At 37.0% G+C, this 21,061-nt stretch overlaps 1 protein-coding gene across 1 annotated transcript; it reads left to right on the plus strand.

Moving 5' to 3' along the window:
* The first annotated feature begins 627 nt into the window (after nt 1-627).
* On the plus strand, nt 628-20,379 carry LOC307126931 (stonustoxin subunit beta-like). The gene is made up of 5 exons (XM_079817810.1): nt 628-694; nt 8,397-8,489; nt 8,695-10,398; nt 16,305-16,340; nt 19,064-20,379. Exons 2-5 carry the CDS (start codon nt 8,399-8,401, stop codon nt 19,600-19,602), a joined length of 2,370 nt encoding a protein of 789 aa, XP_079673936.1. The 5' UTR covers nt 628-694; nt 8,397-8,398; the 3' UTR covers nt 19,603-20,379.
* Nucleotides 20,380-21,061: the final 682 nt, after the last annotated feature.

Here is a 21,061-nt window from a genome sequence, read left to right on the forward strand (position 1 = left end):
ATACAATATAATTGATGTAGGTTCATGGATCTTGTATCGTTTATGCTGATTTTCTGTATACTGTATATGTATTCTTGGACTGATAGTGGTTAATAAAGTCAAATAATGGTATGGAAGAGAGTCCGTGGTAACATCACTGTGTTCCTGTCGGTCAGTGTTAGAGGATCTGGGTCAACTCGGTTAGCCTGCCCTGGACCAGGTGAGTTTCCTAGCATAAGTTTGAACTATTTAAAGCTTGCTTTATGAAACCAAATCAATATACATGCTGTAGATGTATTAGTGCAGCTGTCATAACAGCATTAAACAATACAGACGAGTCAAACATTAGCGTGTGGTAATACCATCAGCAGCGTGTCTTCTTAAACACAGTCAGCAAACATTAATAATATCTTAAGAAAGAATCATCACTGTTTAACCACAGATACGTGTCTCAAAGCTTGTAAAAATATGTAACTGTGACTTTTATCTCATAATTCGGACCTTTGGTTCTCAGAAATATGATTTATGAGATGAGTTATAACGTCTGAACTGTGATTATATAAACTCTCATTTCTGCTTCTCGTCCAGTGGTGGCCAAAAGCTGTTTTCACAAGAGAAGAAGAGGAAGAAGAAATCAAAAGTGAAAGTGTTCCTTCATCTTCTGACAAGACGAGCCGTTTTCAGACCCGTGAACATCATCAGATCATAATTATTGGTAAGTTCAGTGATGTCCTCCTCATAATAACTCAAACATGATGTTGTGATGTGTGTGTGTGTCTGCATTAGATGAGATTATATCGATTGAGCCAGACTGTGTGTTAGATTATGGGAGGCTCTCCCGGTTTGGGGAAGTTCCACTCAAAAAGACTGAAACAAATCATAAGATTCAGCGGTATTAATGCAAACATTCTTTCAGAGCAATTTACTAATTACTGGATAACCACACTGTAAAAAAAAAAATCGTAAAAAGAAGGTAAATTACTGGCAGCTACGGCTGCCAAACAAAAACCATAAAATTAAGGTAAAATATCTTAATTCAAATAAAGTGCAAAAACAATAATTTTACAGAAATTTACATTAAAAGTTTTAGTGAAAAACACTGTTATTTTACAGATTTTTTCCTTGTCTAAATTAAGATATTTTACTTTAATTTTAAGTTTTTTGTTTGGCAGCCGTAGCTGCCAGTCATTTACCATTTTTTATACAGTGTTAAACTGTTATTTTACTGATTTTTCCTTGTTTAAATTAAGATATTTTACTTTAATTTTAAGTTTTTTGTTTGGCAGCCGTTGCTGCCAGTCATTTACCATTTTTTAACAGTGTAAACTGTTATTTGACTGATTTTTCCTAGATTATTATGATCAAACAGCTTCAATAAAGTGATGGTACTAAAAATTCTGCAGAAAAACACTGTTATTTAACAGATTATTACAATAAAAAAACATTCAATAAAGTGTTGAATTTACAGTTTTATTTTGGAAGACAAAATACAGTCTGTAAACAATACAATACATAATACATTTCAAATACAGGTAACAGTGGAACAGTTTCATCAAATTTTTAAAGTTGAATAAAATTTCAAACTGAAAAAAAAAATACTAAACTGATACATTTACAAGATTGTCACGGATTCACTATTGATTCTAAAACTTGTATTATTCAGATGTAAATTTATGTAAACAAATTCTTCAGAGCCCCCAGGAGGAATTGAAAAACTAAAAATCGCATTTATCTTGTAAGTTAGGGTTACTAATATCATGATGAGGTCATGATTTCACCTTATAACAAAATAACAAATTGTGCCATTTACTGTTTTGTATTTACTTTGTATTTTCCAAATAAGTTTTATATTGTTTTCCTCTATATTCAACTGACCCCCGAGGGCTCCATATAGCTCTGATAATATATATGGACAAACATTTGCCTTTTAATTCAGAATCCAAGCTATATAGTGTAATAAGAAATATAAATCCAAACATACAACAGGTCCATGATTCTGCACCAGAAGGGACAGACACAGCAGATAATGAGCAATCCTCTTCCAAATCTCCAATAATCAGCTGGATCTGTAAAAGAAAGAAAGAAAAATACATTGATTCACTGAAAAGTCCTTAAAAAGGGAGGATTTTGTTTTTGTACCTTTCCTTTAAACAACATTTGACATTGAGACATTCTGGCTATATGAACACAGAGTAAGCTCAGCTTTGAGATGGTTATTGGTAATTATTGTCCATAAAATTTGGTCCAATGTAGCTTGGTTACCAACATTATTCAAAATATTTAGTTTCACAGAAGAAAGTCATACAAGTTTGATAAGACATGAGGGTGAGAAAACGATGAGGGAGTTTTCATTTTGAGTGAGCTATGCTTTTAAACTCAAGAAGGTACGTACCGTAACAGTATTAATGTTGGATGACATGCATACTCACTTCCTCTGAAGATCATGTGGCAGATTTTCATTCCCAAAACTTCTGGATCATGAGGGGGGAAGAAATATACACACACACACAAATGAATATTAATTTGTTTGATAAAACATTAATATTAATTATCAACTTACTGACAGAGACATGGACTTGCAAAATGTACTCACCAGGTCCATACAAAAACTTCACAGTAGATCCAAACTCCTGGTTTTCCTGTAATTCTTCAGAGTCCAAGGATGGTGGTTTCCTGTCCTCTCTGCTGAATGAGTGTACATGACAGTGTTCATTACTCTTCCAAAACTCCTTTACTTTTATGACAAGCTTGATCTTAAAACTAGCTGACAGTAGGGATGGGCATTATGACCATATTATTCTACATACATGAGAAATTATATTTTACAATAACTATCTCAATATAATTATTTTATAGATATTTTATTAAGAAATACTACAGAATAATACTGCTTAGTCTTCACTGTATGATATTCTATGCATTAATATCACTTGATTCTTAAAAACGCAGAAGGTCTTCTCTAGTCTTTTGTTGTTTGATTCAAATTATGAGATGGCAGTTTATTAAGCTGCTGCCCCTTTAAGAACGAAAGCACCATGACACGCATCCGGGTTTCCCCACGTTAACTTGAACCGTTTAACTCTAACGTTACTTCAAACATAACTGACTATTTAAATCAAGTGAATACCTCAATTGACAGGGATTTTGAGATAATTGTGTGCAATGCTCTAAGGATAGTAACGTTAACTATCATTGTCATAGTGCCCAGTCCTAGCTTAACAGCATTACAACATAACAAAACAAAGAAACAGAATATGTAAATTATTCGCGATTAGCATAACATTATCACTTCAATGCACTATATAAAGATGTGACAGTAGAAAAAATATAAAAGGTATTTATTTACCTTCTGCCGTCTGTTGTCCACCATCTGTAACTTAAATGTCTGTTGATATCCATGTTTTTCGTTCTCAGTCGACATCCCACAATCAAAATTCGTCCAAAATAAGATTTTAACAGATGTAAAATGATCCATGTGATGCCATTAATGGACCGACGAAGCAGTCCTGTAGCAGATTAGAATTGCCGCGCCCGCGAGCAGAGCCACTCCAACGGCAACGGGTGCATTTTCAAATTTGATCGGTAGAAGGCGCGCACTGTCATTGGCCAGATTTCTAGATGACGTTCAGATTGACCAATCACGCTCAAGTGAACACGTAAAGACAGCAAATAACCTTACAAATAATAATTTGTTTTAAACTACAGTTAGCAAATGTGTATATTTATTTTTATTTGCTGTTATATTTAATTAATTGGTCAAGTGGTGTTTTGTGGTGTGGGCAGAGGCTTGAAAGTTTCAACCTGGAGAGCAGTGCAGATTTGTACTCTTTAAAAACAGATTATTGTTTGATATTTAGTTTTCTATATAGTTTGTTATATTTGTATCCAGAATTACAGTTTGAATGTAAAAATACACCTACACTGTAAAAAAAAAAATAATTAAAAAAGTCAAATGACTGGCAGCAACGGCTGCCAAACAAAAACATAAAATTAAAGTAAAATATCTTAATTTAAATAAGGAAAAATCTGAAAAAAACGTTTAATGTAAATTTACGTAAAGTTTTGGCACTTTATTTGAATTAAGATATTTTACTTTATTTTTACGGTTTTTGTTTGGCAGCCGTAGCTGCCAGTCATTTACCATTTTTTTACGATTTTATTTTTACAGTGAAACTAATAAGATTTACTTTAAAATTACAAAGAATAATGTTAAATTGTTAGTATGGACATAAACCTTTAATATAATGAGCTAAATATTTTATTACAGATTAGTTCTGTAATTTTACATACATTTGTATGTAATTTAAGAAAACAGATAATAATATATATAAATAATACAGTAATTTCCCTGTATAAAAAATGAGAATGACTGTGATTTGTCATTAATGATAAAATAATGGTCAAGTTGTTAATTTACAGATATTTTTTGTAATTTTACATGAATTTGTATGTCATTTATGAAAACAGAAAAATACTGTATAAATAATACAGTATTTTTCCTTTATAAATATGAGAATTACTGTAATTTGTCATTAATGATATACGTAATCCTTAAAATAACAGTCAAGTTTACATAGTTTTAAACCTAATTCAAAATTACAGGAAAATACTGTAAACAATTTAGAGTTATTTTCCGTAAAATTAGGATTTTTTTTTACAGTGCAGTGTTAAAAACCAGTGTGATTTTTTGCTCAAAATGGTGACTGCTCTACATGTTGTGAATAACACAAAAGCACATGACACGCATGATATTAAGAAATCATGTTTACTGTTGAAATAATAACCACAATATCACATAAGTTATAATTTTAAGAGAAGGTGGTAACTTACTTGAACTTGTTGTTCAGAAGACATCTATGATGTCACTTCCTGTTGTTGATGTCACGTAAGGATCAATTCATTATTTTTATGGGGGGAGAATGATTGGTGTAACGGGGTTGAGGGGTTACTGAGGTACGGAAATCAAATAGTGTGAATTTAATTAATAATCATGAACTTGCTTGGAAAAAAACATATTATATTATTATACATGATTTTTTTTTACTAGTGATTCAGAATATGCTGAAGTCCACAAGCACTACTTTTGTATGAGAGCTGCTGGTGCAGAATTCTGTATTTTATTTATAAAAGCTTGATTTTGGTACAGTAAAATGTTTATTTTATTGTTTGTAGGATTATATTGCTCGTTGCACATAACAGGAAGGTGTTGGTTATTACTTTATGTTAGTGGTTCAGAATATGCTGACGTCTGTATTCATTTACTACAAATATGCTGCTACAGACACACTTCCTGTTGGTTCTCTGCAATGTTGGGATATATTCTGGCAAATGTAACCTTCCTGTTGACTTGTAAAATCACTTCCATTTGTTTTATTAATAAAAGGGTATCAGTTTAGAATAATGGTCCGTCATTAATAGGTAACTATGCAGGAAGTAATGCAGGACTAATGAGTAGTACTACATTAACACTTCAGCTACTACTACTAACTAATATAGAAAAAAACTAATCAGTAAGTAATATCAAATTTAGGAAATAGTGCCTTGTTAAGTAATCAGTACCATTGTTGCCACAGTTACTTTGAAAAAGTTACTTAGTTACTTTACAGATTACTTGATTTTAAAAGTAACCAAGTTACTTTACAGATTACTTGATTGTAAAAGTAACTAAGTTAGATTACAAGTTACTTTATTAGTTACATTCATCAGTTGCCGACAACACCTCTGCAGCCTCAACATAAACATGACAACCGTTTTTGCCAACACTTTATTGGAAGTGCATTTTTAACAGTAACGTCAACAATGTATCTCCTGAAATTGTATCTCCAAAAATCTTTTGACTAATTTTATCAAATCTAAACATGTTAATGAAAAGGTACAAATTACTTTGTGTTCTTATTAAATACATTTATGAAAAACAATTTATATTTAATTTTTAATTTATATTTATATATGAATGTAAATAATTATATGGGCCTACACAAATAATATAAAATTACAAGATTTATAGTTTATTGTAAACATAATGTGCAGCTCTGTAAAGGGACAACAAATATATGATAGATACGTGAGAACAATATATTTGTTAATAATCTTTAAGTGCACAAAACTATGAAAATATATGAAACGCTTCAAAACAGAGCGGCAACAAAGCGCATATGCGCATCCTGTGTGCAGAATGATGCGCTTAAAGCAACATGGAATCAGAGTGCGCAGTGCAGCACGAGTGTACATTGAAAAGTTCACAGCATAAAGAGAAGATGAGCGTTGAGCGCACAAATCATAGTCTACTATGTATTACGGTCAAAACATTCCCTGATTATTTGTTTCTTCACAGTTTTAAATTCCGGTTATTGTGCGTGTGATGCTAATTAATAGTCCTTGTGTTGTCACCTGGGTAGCGAGCACAACATCTTTCAGAAACCGCTAGGTAAACTCCAGGAAGATACATAATTTTATCAACATATCAAGTATTATAAAGGGAATATATCATATTGGAGTGAGATTAACCATGCAGCTGCTGACTGACCGAATGCGACACGCAGTTTTGCTGAACGGAGAATGATTGACAGCTACAGCGGAGGAAAGACATTAATCTAAAGCCAGCTATGGAATGGGTTTAGATGACTTTGTACTTGCAAATCATAATATACTAATACTGATTGCTGAAGGTATTCGTGAGCGATTCGGATAATTTTGAATTCATGATTCAGTTTTGATCAATATAATTTTAAACTTGTTTAAATATTTGATTTACGCTAATTATTTTTATTTCCGTGACTGCGTTGTTTGTGATTCTGGTTAACTTTTCATTGAATTTTCAGTTTTGTGCGTTATATTTTCACGTGTTTTTAAAATTTTGATTCACGCTTATTATTTTTTTATGCGTGACTGCAATAAATTTGGCGGGAATCTGATCCCATAGCTATTGTGCATTTCCTGGACGAGTACAGAATCTCCTGATCAAAACACAGACGAAGAAGCAGCAACGTGCGATATCATAAGCAGATGCATATGTAAAATAAAGCAATCATCATTGAACATTATATAAATCAAAACTGCCTAATGTTATTGAATGAAATGTCAACCCAGGACGAGCTCTAGGACTGTGAAGCTTTGGGGTTTTGATGGACTCGATCTACAACATCTGTGTTTTGTTCATCGCTCGGACATAACGTTAGTCTTTTACAAAAACGTGATTTTCTCAGCTTTATGCTAAAATTTTTGCTTTTTCATGAAACTTGCATGAAGCTAGAATAAAACAGAGGGTCTGTTCTTTCTTTTGATATATTGCATGTTTAGATATTAATTCAAGATATTCTGTGGGCCATGAAACTTGTGAAAATGACCATAAATGCTGGCGGTGACTGGCAAATTTCATGTTTACGTTCATTTAAAAGACGTAACCGACTATGTTTACAATGATACTCAACAAGACAGGCATTTTGATATAATTTTGTGTGAATATTCACGTGCTGTGAGATGTGTGGCCGTGCTTATGTGTGTTGTTGCTGAGCTTTGCGAGTAGCAAACTGAGAGACACACCTTCTCGTCTGTGTGCACTTGAATAATTAAATTGGCCAGGCTTAAAAATGCGCAAATGATCAACTTCTGTGAAGATGCAGCATTGGCCCGAGTGTCTTTCACGCTGGCACTGGACCATCGGGCAATTCTTATTGTTGACCGTAATGACAAATAATTTTAGTCATTCATTCATTCAGGGGGGATGGGGGTCATTTTGAGGGGGCGTTAGGGGAAACACTGGTCATTGAATATCCTGAATTGTGTATTTGTTTTCTCTTTCTTATCGTATAGCGTTTGATTTAAATTTGTTGTAGAGACATGTCCTCTATGTATTCCTTGAACTTTCTCTCCTCAGGTTGCCCTGCACAGCACCAGGTGATTGTAATAAGACTAATTAATTGCTGCTTATATAATAAACTTGAGATTGTGTTTGTTACTCACACCCTGATGAAGGCTTATAAGCTGCAACGCGTGGGTGTACTTGTCACTTATTTTTAAAAGAATAAGCCATGATGAATTAAAGGCTTTTCATACACCATTCGAGTGCCTTGGTCTTTATTTTTTTAGTTGAACCATCCCTTACATCCAAAGAGCACCAAGATAAGGAACTCACATCCCGTGCAGAACTTCTTTTGCATTCTCTGTTATATCTTCAAACTAATCAGATGCATATGTCATTTCACCACAGGCAATGGTTAGAAATTATTTAATGCATTCCATTCAGTAAAGGAAGGATTTAGGCCTTTATTTGTTTAGATTACATTTTAAGGGATTTTAAAACAATGTGAGAACTAATGAAATCTGTAACAAGTAAAAATAACTTTTGAATGATAAAGTAGTCATTATTAAACTTCATATGTATAAATATCCCCATTGTTCACTGTTATTTATTGCAGCCATGGCATCAGAGACCATTGAAGTGGCAGCTCTAGGAAGACCTCTGTATCCTGGGATGCTGTATGACTGCCGCAAGGATTTCTTCATTCCAGGTGCTGTACTGTACCTACTAAAATGCTTTTTATTCACCCTTTTCAGCCAAATGTGAATCAACAAAACAGTACATGTGTGGTCATGACGAGACATAAGATGAAGCACACAAATATTAAATTAGTCTTATAGATGGAACATCATCATGTTTTTTCAACAGTACATTGTGTCCGCATACGCAACTGTTAAAGTCATTTCCCATTTCAGGAGTTACTCTGTGGGATAAGAAGTCACTGAGAGAAGATTTGGATACTCGTTCAAAGCCCAAGACAGATTTGAAGTTCAGTAGCTCTGACTCTCTCTCTAGTAAGTCCAGTCTCCTGAATGTAAGTTCGTCCCTGAAGGCCAGCTTCTTAGGAGGGCTGGTGGAGGTGGGAGGATCTGCCAAGTTTCTGCGTGACACCAAATCCTCAAACCAACAATCCAGAGTAACAATGTATTACAGTGAAACCTCAAGATTCGATCAGCTCACTATGAGCCATCTGGGCCGAATCACCTACCCTCAGGTGTTTGAGCAGAAAACTGCAACTCATGTGGTCACGGCTGTGCTCTACGGAGCTCAGGCCTTCATGGTGTTTGATCGGAAAGTTTCAGAAGAGGAAGAAAAGCAGGAGATTGAGGGAGAAATGAATATCATGGTCAAGAAGATCCCTAAATTTACTATTTATGGAAAAGGAGCTGTAGAAATGACAGATGGTGATAAGAAAAAGGCTGAGAGCATTGCTTGCACATTTCATGGTGACTTCCGCCTTGATCAGAACCCCACCACTTACACAGAGGCCCTAGAGGTGTTCAAGAAGCTCCCCGATCACCTGAAGAAGAATCCAGAGAATGCAGTTCCAATAAGAGTCTGGCTCTATCCTCTTTCTCTACTGGATTCAAAAGCTGCTCGGTTAGAGAGAGAAATCACCACACATCTGGTTTCCAAAACTGAAGATATAATAGAGGGGCTGGGAGAGGTAATGAGGACATGCAACGACCTGTCCAGAAAACCACTGGTAAATGTTTTCACAGACATCGAAGAGAGGCTGCGCTTATTGCAGAGCTCATTTAACATTTACCAAACAGTGCTCCTGAAAGCAGTAGCCAGGGTCTTGCCTGTTATACGAGGAGGAGAGATGAAGGAGAAGTCACTGGAAGACGTCCTGAAGATCCACTACAGCTCCCCTTTTAATGCTGACCTGCTTAACCAGTGGTTAGATGGTGCAAAGTCTGAACTTAACCTCTTGAGTTCTCAAACCAAAATGCTGGAGGGAATCAAACCTGAAGACTCAGACCGTCTCAAATCCATTCTCCTTGATCCTAATATTGATGTTGTGGTGTGCTTGACCTTCACATCTCTGAAGTATGAAGACCCGTATCTTTCAACCCTGAAGGAGTTTCTGGAATCTGAAGAGTTTAAAGAGCTAGATGGGAAACAAAACATGGTTTCTGTGGCATATGTCAGAAAGTGGTTCAACGATCCTGATGTCATCTCAAAGATGAGAGAGACCTTATCTCTTTTCAGAAGTTTTTCAGAGGCTAATAAAGATGAAAAGAGATACCGGTTCATTATGTCTGCCATCTCTGATCCATCCAGTCCAGGCTCCTCCATCCGCCTGTATGAAAAAGGGAAGCTGACAGACACACAGTTCCAGCCCATCTCAAAGCCTCCCCCACCAGAAGTGAAGAAGGTCCTGGAGCGCAGTGTGTCCCTGAAACTGCAGAAGTCCCCGACTGGAGAAACTGTGCAGTACAGAGTGGAGTGCCAGCAGGTGAAAGAGGAACAGTGGCATGTCATAAACACACCTGATGAAGACTTTACTCTGACTGGATTGGAGTTCAGAAGGCAGTACTTGATCCGCTACAGGATAGTGGGTAAAGTGGGACTGAGTGAAGCCAGTGACACTATCGGCCCCATACCATCTTCAGGTAAGTGTCATATGAACATCCCTTTGCATTAATCTTTATCTTTATGTATGTTATCCATATTTATTGTAGTCATGGAGTTTCCGGATGTGAGCCGTCAGCTCCGCTAAAAGTTGGAGTGATTAGTCAGGCCTCCACAGACAGTGCGCATCCTGAGCAAGATCTAAATCCACATGAATGGCTCGGTCAGAGCATAAGCAAGAAAAACTCACTGTTCAGAGAGTCATGCTAGTCTACAGTCTAGGAACTTTGCTGCGATAGTCGGTGTTGACGTGTTACTACCGGTGTTCTTGCCCACCACCACACAGCCCCCGCCGTCATTTAGATTTTTTTTATAGTAGTAAGAATTATCTAGTTCAGTTAGTGAACAGACACTACAATTAAAAATTGAACGAGAGTCTCAGCACATCAGCAGCAGGAGTCAGATTTCATTCATCACAAGAGCGAGGAGCTGAATGACAAGATGACGGCGGAAGATTTGGTTTCAACGCGAAATGTAAAAGCGTTTGTAAAGTTTGTCATTGTACTGTGTTATTGTTGTTTTTCATTAAGAATAACAATGAACCCTCCATTCAAGCAACCCGCCCCCGAATTGGCACTAATTCTAAAGTGAAAGTAAAATGTGCACAGCCATTCATGGTGGTGCGTGTCCACTGGCGCAGAGCAGATTGAACGCTTTGAGTTTAGTCCTTATGGTGCCAAAGGAATTAATTGAAAACACTCAATCTGCTTCGCACCGTTATGAATGCCTGCACATTTTACTTTTGATTTAATTTACAGGTGTACTTCAGCGCTGGGAAGATGAATGTGTATTTAAAGGTGCTCTAAGCGACAGAGGTGTAAAAAGTACTCAAAAATGTTACTCAAGTGAAAGTACAAGTACTGAGTGAAAATTTTACTCAATTAAAAGTAAAAGTATCTGGCCAGAATCATACTTGCGTAAAAGTAAAAATGTACCACATTAAAATTGTAACAGCAAGAATGAAAACTAGAGATTCTTGTTTAAGCTTTTAATCTCTAAAAACATGAAGTAAATGAACCACATACAAGTTTTTATCCTGCTTTATAACTGTTTATTTAATTGTATTTAATTATCAAACTATAAGACTACTACTTAATGCTAGAATGCAACATGCAACTCAAAGTTGTAAAACCTTGGATTTAACTTAAAGGAACACCACTTTAAAAAAAAAAAAAAATAGGCTCATTCCTAGAGTTAAACAGTTTTCGAATCCATTCAGCCGATCTCCGGGTCTATTGTTCCTATTTAAAACTTGACGCTTCTGTAGTTACTTTGTGTAAAAATTAAGATTTTCTTAATTAGTTGCCAAACAGATGATTAATAATATAAGGGCTTAAGGGCTTAAGCATAAGCACAGAGTTGTTAACGATCCTGCACCGCCATTCAAAGTTTTCTTTTAAATGACACAATTTGTCTTAAAATGTTGTTAATATATAATGTTAACTTCACCCTAGGCTGCATGGAAGAGTGTGTAGGCTATAGACCAGGGGGGTCCAACCCTGGTCCTGGAGAGCTACCAGCCAGCAAATTTTAGCTCCAACCTGAATCAAACACAACTGAACCAGCTAATCACGGTGTTCAGGGTGCTAGATAATTACAGACAGTGTGTTGGAGCAGGGCTGGAACTGAAATCTGCAGGACAGTAGCTCTCCAGGAGCAGGGTTGGACACCCCTGGTATAGACATTTAAGTATTTTTCTTTCTGTGTAAAGTCTGTGTTTATGGAAAGATGTTATATAGTTTGCGCTTTTTTGTTTCCGTTTGGGCAGTTTTACAGCAAAACACATCGATGCCACTTGTTTTATTTTTTAAGTGCCCTTTTATCCTGTATGGTGATTTAGATTCACTGTTTTGCATCGCCGCCTTGAACATGAGAACGCGGTGCGCCTGGTGCGCAGCATTTGGCGCTTCATCAATAGCGCGAACACAGAGAGCACGTCTTGCGCTTTAACGGATAAATATGCATAAAGGTATGCCAAAAATAGCGAGTATCATAGTTAATACAGTCGGCTATGTCTTCGGATGAAATCTGATTTTGGATTCAACATTGTGCATTTGGTCTTAAAGTGACCGCACCTCCTTCAGTCTGTCATTAAAAAAAAAAAAATTTGGCCTAAAAAAACGTGACATCGCTTATAGCACCTTTAAACTGGGTCATTTATGTAGTAGAAATGTGGATTTTTTTTTTAATGTGGTGCCTTCTAGACTGAGAAAAGACAGAACATTTATTTTTGGCTCATGTGGATGAAAGACGACAACTCCTAGAATGCACTTGCTTCGCTGCCCCATGAGGTCACTCCCAAAGCCACGGCTACTTGCCCACATACACCGTCCCCGCCGTCGTTTTGATAAATACAGTAATTTCTTTCAATTAGAGAACAGACACTACAATTAAAAACTGAACATGTCTTTTCACTAAAGTGTGAGTGAGCTGAACGAAAGTCCGTCACAGACGTAGCAGGAGTCAGATCTCATTCAGCACGAGAGAAGAGCTGAGCTGAGCTGAGGTAAGCGAGGCTGTCATTCTCGGCGCGTGTCCAGTCTGGAGCGTTATCAGATCATGCATATGGAAGCTAAACTTTCACATTCACAACTTTTACATTGACTATGGCCTGCCCATACTTTGACTACAAACTTGCTCCTCAAAACATTGCGTATTTTGCTATACATGTAATGTAACTATATGACGTTGCACTATTTCTATAAGTAATAAATAGCTAGTAAGATAATATAACGGTAACTAACGTTACAGTATGCAAGTAATTATTCTATCGATATGTAATAATAAATAAGGTTTGCTAGTACATTACTTCAGCAACATGACAAGCCAGTGAATTAGTAGGTTTCAATAGTTGCTTTGCAAAGTGCGTGACATTTTATCGGTATGTTATGCAGCTAGAGTTTTGACACTGAGTCAATGGGCTCCGACTTACTTGCCAAGCAGAAATGGGGCTAACTCTGCATCGGTTTTTAATCCTTTCAGGACACGTAGCTCCCTCCACCTCGGAAAAGCTGCTCCGATATTTACCCTCGTTTTATTTCGGGCTCTATCTAATTCTTTCTTTTTGTCTTTTTTATCATCGTCATCTGTGTTTTTCCGTTTACCCGTCTTTAGTTTGGATTGTTTGTGTAAACTTCCATCCATTAGCCCAAAAAACGGATGCTAATGGCTTGGTCAAAAGGAATTCTGCGTGTAAGCCTTTTCAGCATTTTGGAGAATTTCTCCCAAAATTTATTGATATCTCAATTTAATTCTGACTCCATTAATAATTTTATCTGACTCCAATTCTATGTGACTCCATAAAGTGTGTTACGTTTAGAGTTTATCAGCTGATTTTACGATTAGTTGTGATTTAATTTAGATCGTTGATTTTCTTAGAATCTTCCTAGTTTTCAATTTCGTTCATCAAGAGACCCGATATCGCAGAGAAACAGACGCGTTTAGACCGCGCGTTCACGGCACAAAATGGTTACTTCTGAGATTAGTCAGAGGATGCAGAGTGAATATTTTACCTTTAAGTGGTTGCACATGCTCACTCAACAAAAAGTGTAATTTTAGTAATATTCACGGACTACAACTTGCTAACCCAGCGATAGTCAGAAATCGGAATATCGCGCACGCTGCGCTCCATGCTTCAGTCGTGGCGTCATCGGTGTGATCTATCATAACCCTAGATTTTGCAGTAATAAAGGAGTATACATCGACCCATACTAGAATAATGATTTCAGAATCATACAAGATAAATCAAGATTAACATTTATTTTGGCCAGACAGGAACAGTAAATAAGTAAACAAGAAACCATGGTACACAACTGATCAGCGTAAAAACATAAAACACAATTGCAAAGCAATATGAAAATACTTTAAGAGAGTCATCATGTCTGGCACAATACATGCAGTTTGGGTCAGTGCCCCAAAGACACTGACCCAGCACCACATGGGGGTTCTGACTACAGAATATTCCCCCTGAGAGTTAGCCAGGTTACCCAGCCTTAAATACTCCAACTAGAACAAAAGGGTTGTAAATATTTGCAACACACCCACCTGGTTTTGGGGGAGTGGATCAGATATCTTTGAAGATACTCCTCAAAAGGAGGACTGAATTCTCATTAGTTTTCAATCTTTCTAATACTACTAGTGACTGCAGTGAAACTGAGACCATTTTACCATTTGCACCGAGACCTTTAAAAAGACATCAAACATGAAAGGGATAAAACAATAGATTTACAAGATACATCATCACTGGTATATCTGCATTTGGTGACTTGAAAACAGGGCAAGGAGAGGGCAAAATGGGGAGGGGGGAGGAATGGGTGACGCCCCACAGTTTCTGTGAGATCTTCTCTCAAGATTAGTGACTTTTATTGTTCTATTGTTGGGGTGTGGATCTTTTATCTTAGCAGCAAAACAGATCCTTACATTTGTCCGCCATAAGCAAAGCTGTGAAATCTTGAATTTGAACGCCTGTACATGAGAGGGGTGTGGTCAGCGCACACACAAGCTTGATTGACACTGCTAAGACACCCCTCCTGGCTCTGATTGGTTGTTTCTTACCGGGAGCGTGCATTTCTGCAAATGGCAATTGGACCACTGGGTGGAGCCAGAGGAGCTTGATTTTTTTGTCTAATATTCTACTTTCAGGACATAATGACAGGTTTAACAAATATGTAAAAAATAATTTTTTACCATTTTTACCTATACATTAAGTTACCTACTGCAGCTTTAAGTTATTCTTCAACTGAAAAAAAAAAAAACTTGTTTAACACAGAATACTTCTCGATTCCCCAAAATTGGTCACAAGTGAAATATTAAGAAAGTAAATGTGATTAACATGTTGCTGACATTATTAAACATGTTGCTATCATGATTTAACATGTTACTATCATGATTTAACATGTTGCTGGCAGGATTTAACATGTTGCTGACATTATTTAACATGTTTGCTGACATTATTTAACATGTTGCTAGCATTATTTAACATTTTTGCTGACATTATTTAACATGTTGCTGGTATTATTTAACATGTTGTTAGCATATTTTGATGATTCTAGTAAGAATTAGCATTTCTGTCAGGTCCAAGTCAAAAAACACAATAGACAAACATTTAGTACAATTTTTTAATTGCATATTTTGTAAAGATTTAGATTTGGCGGTATGGCTCTTTTCTAAATTCCCCATCCTTTCATGAGCTCCATGAAAAGCCAAGACAGGGAACAGCAGCAGATTCTGGGGACAACCTCCCATTTAACTCGGAGGGCAGAGCAAATCCCCCATTTAGAACAGAGCATGCATCAGTGACAACAGAATGACATGATTAAGTTAGCAATTTAAGGAGGAGCTGGGGAGGAGGTGGGTTGCAAAGCAGCGTGCAGCAGAAGCGTCCAAGCAGGCAGGTTGAAGTGAAGCTATGCTTAAGTAAGGCGCCCTGTTTGAGAGAAGCCAATTGAGAGCATAGGATCAGCTGAAACAGATCAGCTGAAAGAGGGGCGGAGTTAGAATTTCCCAATCAGCTGATAGCGGAGCTTGACTACGTGGCCTGCCAGAACTAACGCTGGCGCTTGATTTAACAAATTACGTCATCATAGCCTTTGTACTTAACCGTAGAATTATAATATAGTGTAATCATATGATTGAGACATTTATTGATATATGTATTACTATATAAACTATTGTTCTCTAGAATACTTGAGTTGGCTTTACTGAAATTGAACATTTCTCTAAATATCTTCTGTGTTGGAGGATTTCTGCATGTGTTAGCAATGATAGATAGATAGATAGATAGATAGATAGATAGATAGATAGATAGATAGATAGATAGATAGATAGATAGATAGATAGATGTGTTAGTCATGATACTCACACTCTTCATGTCTGTTGATTTCCACAGACCCTGATCCCAAGACCAGGAGCGACTTCCTGCAATGTAAGTCACTGAGAACACAAGCAGAGAAACTCATGAGTGTGTGTGTTCATGAGTGTGTGTGTGTATGTTCATGAGTGTGTTCATGAGTGTGTTAATGAGTGTGTGTGTGTGTGTGTGTGTGTGTGTGTGTGTGTGTGTGTGTGTGTGTGTGTGTGTGTGTGTGTGTGTGTGTGTGTGTGTGTGTGTGTGTGTGTGTGTTCATGAGTGTGTGTGTTCATGAGTGTGTTCATGAGTGTGTGTGTGTTCATGAGTGTGTTCATCATGAGTGTGTGTGTTCATGAGTGTGTGTTCATGAGTGTGTGTGTTCATGAGTGTGTTCATAAGTGTGTGTGTTCATGAGTGTGTTCATGAGTGTGTTTGTTCATGAGTGTTTTCATGAGTGTGTTCATGAGTGTGTTCATGAGTGTGTGTGTGTGTTCATGAGTGTGTGTGTTCATGAGTGTGTTTATTAGTGTGTGTGTTCATGAGTGTGTTCATGAGTGTGTGTGTGTGTGTTCATGAGTATGTTCATGAGTGTGTGTGTTCATGAGTTTGTTCATGTTCTTCATCTTCATTTAACTCTTAAAACTCAGTTATTGCTATAAAAACTCTAAATATCTACAGTGTGTTTGAGATGGCAAGAAATGACAACGCAAACACACTGGTGTCGTGATTTACTATCTAACAGGGGACCGAGTCATTGTGTTTAACATTATCATTATTTACTATATAAAGTGATGACCTGTGATTATTACCTTAAAGAACAATTTCTGCTTGTCCAGTCCTATATTTTTTTATTATTATTGGTGCAAGAAATCAAATCTCACTCTAAAAATCTCAAAAACAAAGGACATTATTTGGGATTTTAGAGAGCAGAAACTATGTTTTAATTAAAAATAAGTCACACATTGAAATACCTTTACTGTAAAAAAAATTCAGGTCTCCAATTGAACATTTTCTGTAAATCGATGCACTTTAATTCAATTAAAATTCAAGAAATTCAATTTGGCCAACTAACAAATTTAGATGTGATCGGTCACTAGAACATTTTCAATTGGAGACCTGATTTTTTTTTACAGTGTTGGTGTTCTTGAAAATAAGCTTAAATGAGAGATGTGGACGGATCATATACTGTACGTATGAAGACACAACAGAGAATTAATTTCTTAAAGATAATTCTTAATTTTCCCCCTGCCCCCTGCTTAAAGACTCCCCCTGCAACTGCCTCATCGACACGGCATCTCAATAAACCCGTCTCCGGCGTGTTGACTCAGATTGTTCGAATATTACAATTAAATAATACTGAAATCGATATGTCATCCTCAATAAACCCGTCTCCAGCGTGTTGCCTCCGATCATTCGAATATTGCACTTTAATAATTATTTAATCAACATCATCCTCAATAAACCCGTCTCCAGCATGTTGCCCCCGGTCCCTCGAATATTCTGATCTATTATGACCTCCGAGCTGTAAAACTGCCAGAATAATAATAATAATATGCTGTTTGTTAATTGGCCAGAGGAGAACTGGCACCCCGACTGAGCCTGGTTTCTCCAAGGTTTATTTTTCTCCATTAGGTCACCTAATGGGGTTTTGGTTTCCTTGCCACTGTTGCCTCTGGCTTGGCGTGCTCAGTTGGGGACACTACATTTTTCAACTAAACATCGAAATACATCTAAATAATAAACTAAATTAACCATTTAAACTAAATTACTGATCAAATTATTGATCTAAAGCCCACACTGTCACTGTATGATACTTGAATTTTTTCCAGAATGGCTATACAGCTGAATAAAATTATGCTGCATAATTATCCTGTTTAACACTGTAAAGCTGCTTTGAAACAATCTACATTGTTAAAAGCGCTATATAAATAAAGTTGACTTGACTTGACTTGACTTAATTTTAAGAATTTTTAAATTTCTTAAATTCTTTTCTGTAATGTCCACAACATGGCTTTTTCTCCGTTGTGTGCTCATTGTGTTCCCTGATGCCTGTGTGAACATTATATAATTATATATATATATTAAATAATGAAGACAGACTTGACTGCCAGCTCTCTTCCCTTTCACACACACAGCTCCATTGCAGGCTATGGAGGTCCCCTGTTGGATAGGTAGACATCGGTCAGGTCCCCTCTTGGCATGTTTTAAAAATAAAAAATAAAATACTTATTTGAAGTTATATTATGAAAAAAGACCTTAAAACAAAATTTTGTATCTAAGTTTTGTTTCTTCAAAATGACTAGAAACACAGGTCCCCTCTTGGTCAGTGTGGAGTGATGGTCCCCTGTTGGTAATATAGACGTGTGTATGTGTGTTCATGAGTGTTTTCATGAGTGTGTTCATGAGTGTGTGTGTTCATGAGTGTGTTCATGTTCTTCATGAGTGTGTGTTCATGAGTGTTCATGAGTGTGTGTGTTCATGAGTGTGTTAATGAGTGTGTTCATGTTCTTCATGTGTGTGTGTGTGTGTGTGTGTGTGTGTGTGTGTGTGTGTGTGTGTGTGTGTGTGTGTGTGTGTGTGTGTGTGTGTGTGTGTTTGTTCATGAGTGTGTTAATGAGTGTGTTCATGTTCTTCCAGAAGAAAAGGAAAGAAAACATGACAGAAGAGTTTTAGAGTTGATCATGTGATTGATGATTAAACTGAACTGAGACACTGATGATATCTTGAACATGAAGAGTTCAGCTACATTAAAAGAACAGATTCATAATCTCTCATTCTGATGTGTTTCTCTCCACCAGACTCACTTCGGCTGACTCCAGACCTGAATACAGTGCATAAACGCCTCCGTCTGTCTGAGAGGAACACAGAGATTACTAACACTTATCCAAAGCTTCAGCCGCATCCTGATCATCCTGACAGATTTGAGCATTGTCCTCAGGTGTTGTGTAGTGAGAGTGTGTGTGGACGCTCTTACTGGGAGATTGAGTGGAGTGGATATGGTGTGTTTATATCAGTGTCATATCAGAGCATCAGCAGGAAGAGAGAGGGTCATGAGTGTCAGTTTGGAGGTAATGATCAGTCCTGGAGTTTGCTCGGCTCTCCTGACAGTTACTCATTCTGGCACGATAACATACAGACTGCTCTCCCTGTAAAGCCCATCAGCAGCTCTGGCTATAATAGAGTAGGAGTGTATGTGGATCACAGTGCAGGAACTCTGTCCTTCTACAGCGTCTCTGGAGACACAATGAGCCTCATACACACAGTCCAGACCACATTCACTCAGCCGCTCTATCCTGGGTTTACTGTTGGTTATAGATCATCAGTGAAACTGTGTTGATGAATCAGGATAGACTGATGAGAGATTCTACCCATAATGCTTTGAGCTCATGATAAACAGTGACAGTGAGACGTTATAGAGTCTCTTCATTACATTAATACTACAGCTGAACTTCTGTCACTGAAACAACGTGTGTGTGTGTGTGTGTGTGGACTGGTAATCATCACGTTATGGGGACAAAATGTCCCCACAAAGATAGCAATATCCGAAATCCTCATCCTTGTGGGGACATTTTTAGGTCCCCATGAGGAAAACATCTTATAAATCAGACTAAGTGATGTTTTTTGAAAATGTAAAATTGCAGAATGTCTCCTGTGAGGGTTAGGTTTAGGGGCAGGGGCAGTGTAGGGGGATAGAATATACGGTATGTACGGTATAAAAACCATTACGCCTATGGAAAGTCCCCATAAAAGATGAAAACCAAACTGTGTGTGTGTGTGTGTGTGTGTGTGTGTGTGTGTGTGTGTGATAAATCCTCATATAGACAGTGAGATTAGTGTGTTTGTGTGTGTGTGTGTGTGTGTGTGTGTGTGTGTGTGTGTGTGTGTGTGTGTGTGTGTGTGTGTGTTGTAAACTTCCATCCATTTAGCCCAAAAACCGGATGCTAACGGCTTGGTCAAAAGGAATTCTGCGTGTAAGCCTTTTCAGCATTTTGGTGAAGTTCTCTTAATTTATTGAGATCTCATTTTAAATATGACTCCATTAATAATTTTATCTGACTCCAATTCTATGTGACTCCATAAAGTGTGTTACGTTTAGAGTTTATCAGCTGATTTTACGATTAGTTGTGATTTAATTTAGATTGTTGATTTGTCCTAGTATCACTTATTTTCAAATATTTGTTCCTCCATGGGACCCGGAACCGCTCAGAGGCTAGTGTCGCGACCCACTAGCTCTCACGACACAAATTAGTTAGTTCTGCTATTACAGAGGATTTGCAGAGTGAGCTATTTTAACTTTAAATGAGTCCCACAGGTTTACTCATAACAAAAAGTGTACCTTTATTTATAGCCACGAAGCTGCAACTTATAATAACAGTGGCAGGTCAGAAATCAGGTTTTCCCTCATGCATGGCTCAATGCTCCCGCTATGGGTTCCCAGTATGATCTGCCCTGGCAGAGAGATCTGCGGTAACTCCTACTTACTCCTCATGTGACTCTACTAAAATAATGATTTCAGAAAGATACAGAATAAATCAAGATTAACATTTATTTTGGCCAGACAGGAAAAGTAAATAAGTAAACAAGAATCCATGGTACACAACTGATCAGCGTAAAAACATAAAACACAATTGCAAAGCAATATGAAAATAATTTAAAAGAGTCATCATGTCAGGCACAATACATTCAGTGTGTGTGTGTGTGTCTCAAAGACACTGACCCAGCACCACATGGGGGTTCTGACTACAGAATTTTCTCCCACTGAAAGTTTGATTACCCTCGCTTAAATACTCCAACTA

This window comes from Gobio gobio (assembly GCF_949357685.1).
Source record: "Gobio gobio genome assembly, chromosome: 5".
NCBI classification, from domain to species: Eukaryota; Metazoa; Chordata; class Actinopteri; order Cypriniformes; family Gobionidae; genus Gobio; species Gobio gobio.

What these genes read in the sequence shown, in the direction of transcription:
- LOC307126931 (XM_079817810.1), top strand. Translation starts at nt 8,399, where the DNA reads ATGGCATCAGAGACCATTGAAGTGGCAGCTCTAGGAAGACCTCTGTAT. An exon ending in CGGCCCCATACCATCTTCAG is followed by an intron (nt 10,399 to 16,304) that starts GTAAGTGTCATA and finishes TGATTTCCACAG; the next exon opens with ACCCTGATCCCAAGACCAGG. An exon ending in CAGGAGCGACTTCCTGCAAT is followed by an intron (nt 16,341 to 19,063) that starts GTAAGTCACTGA and finishes TCTCTCCACCAG; the next exon opens with ACTCACTTCGGCTGACTCCA.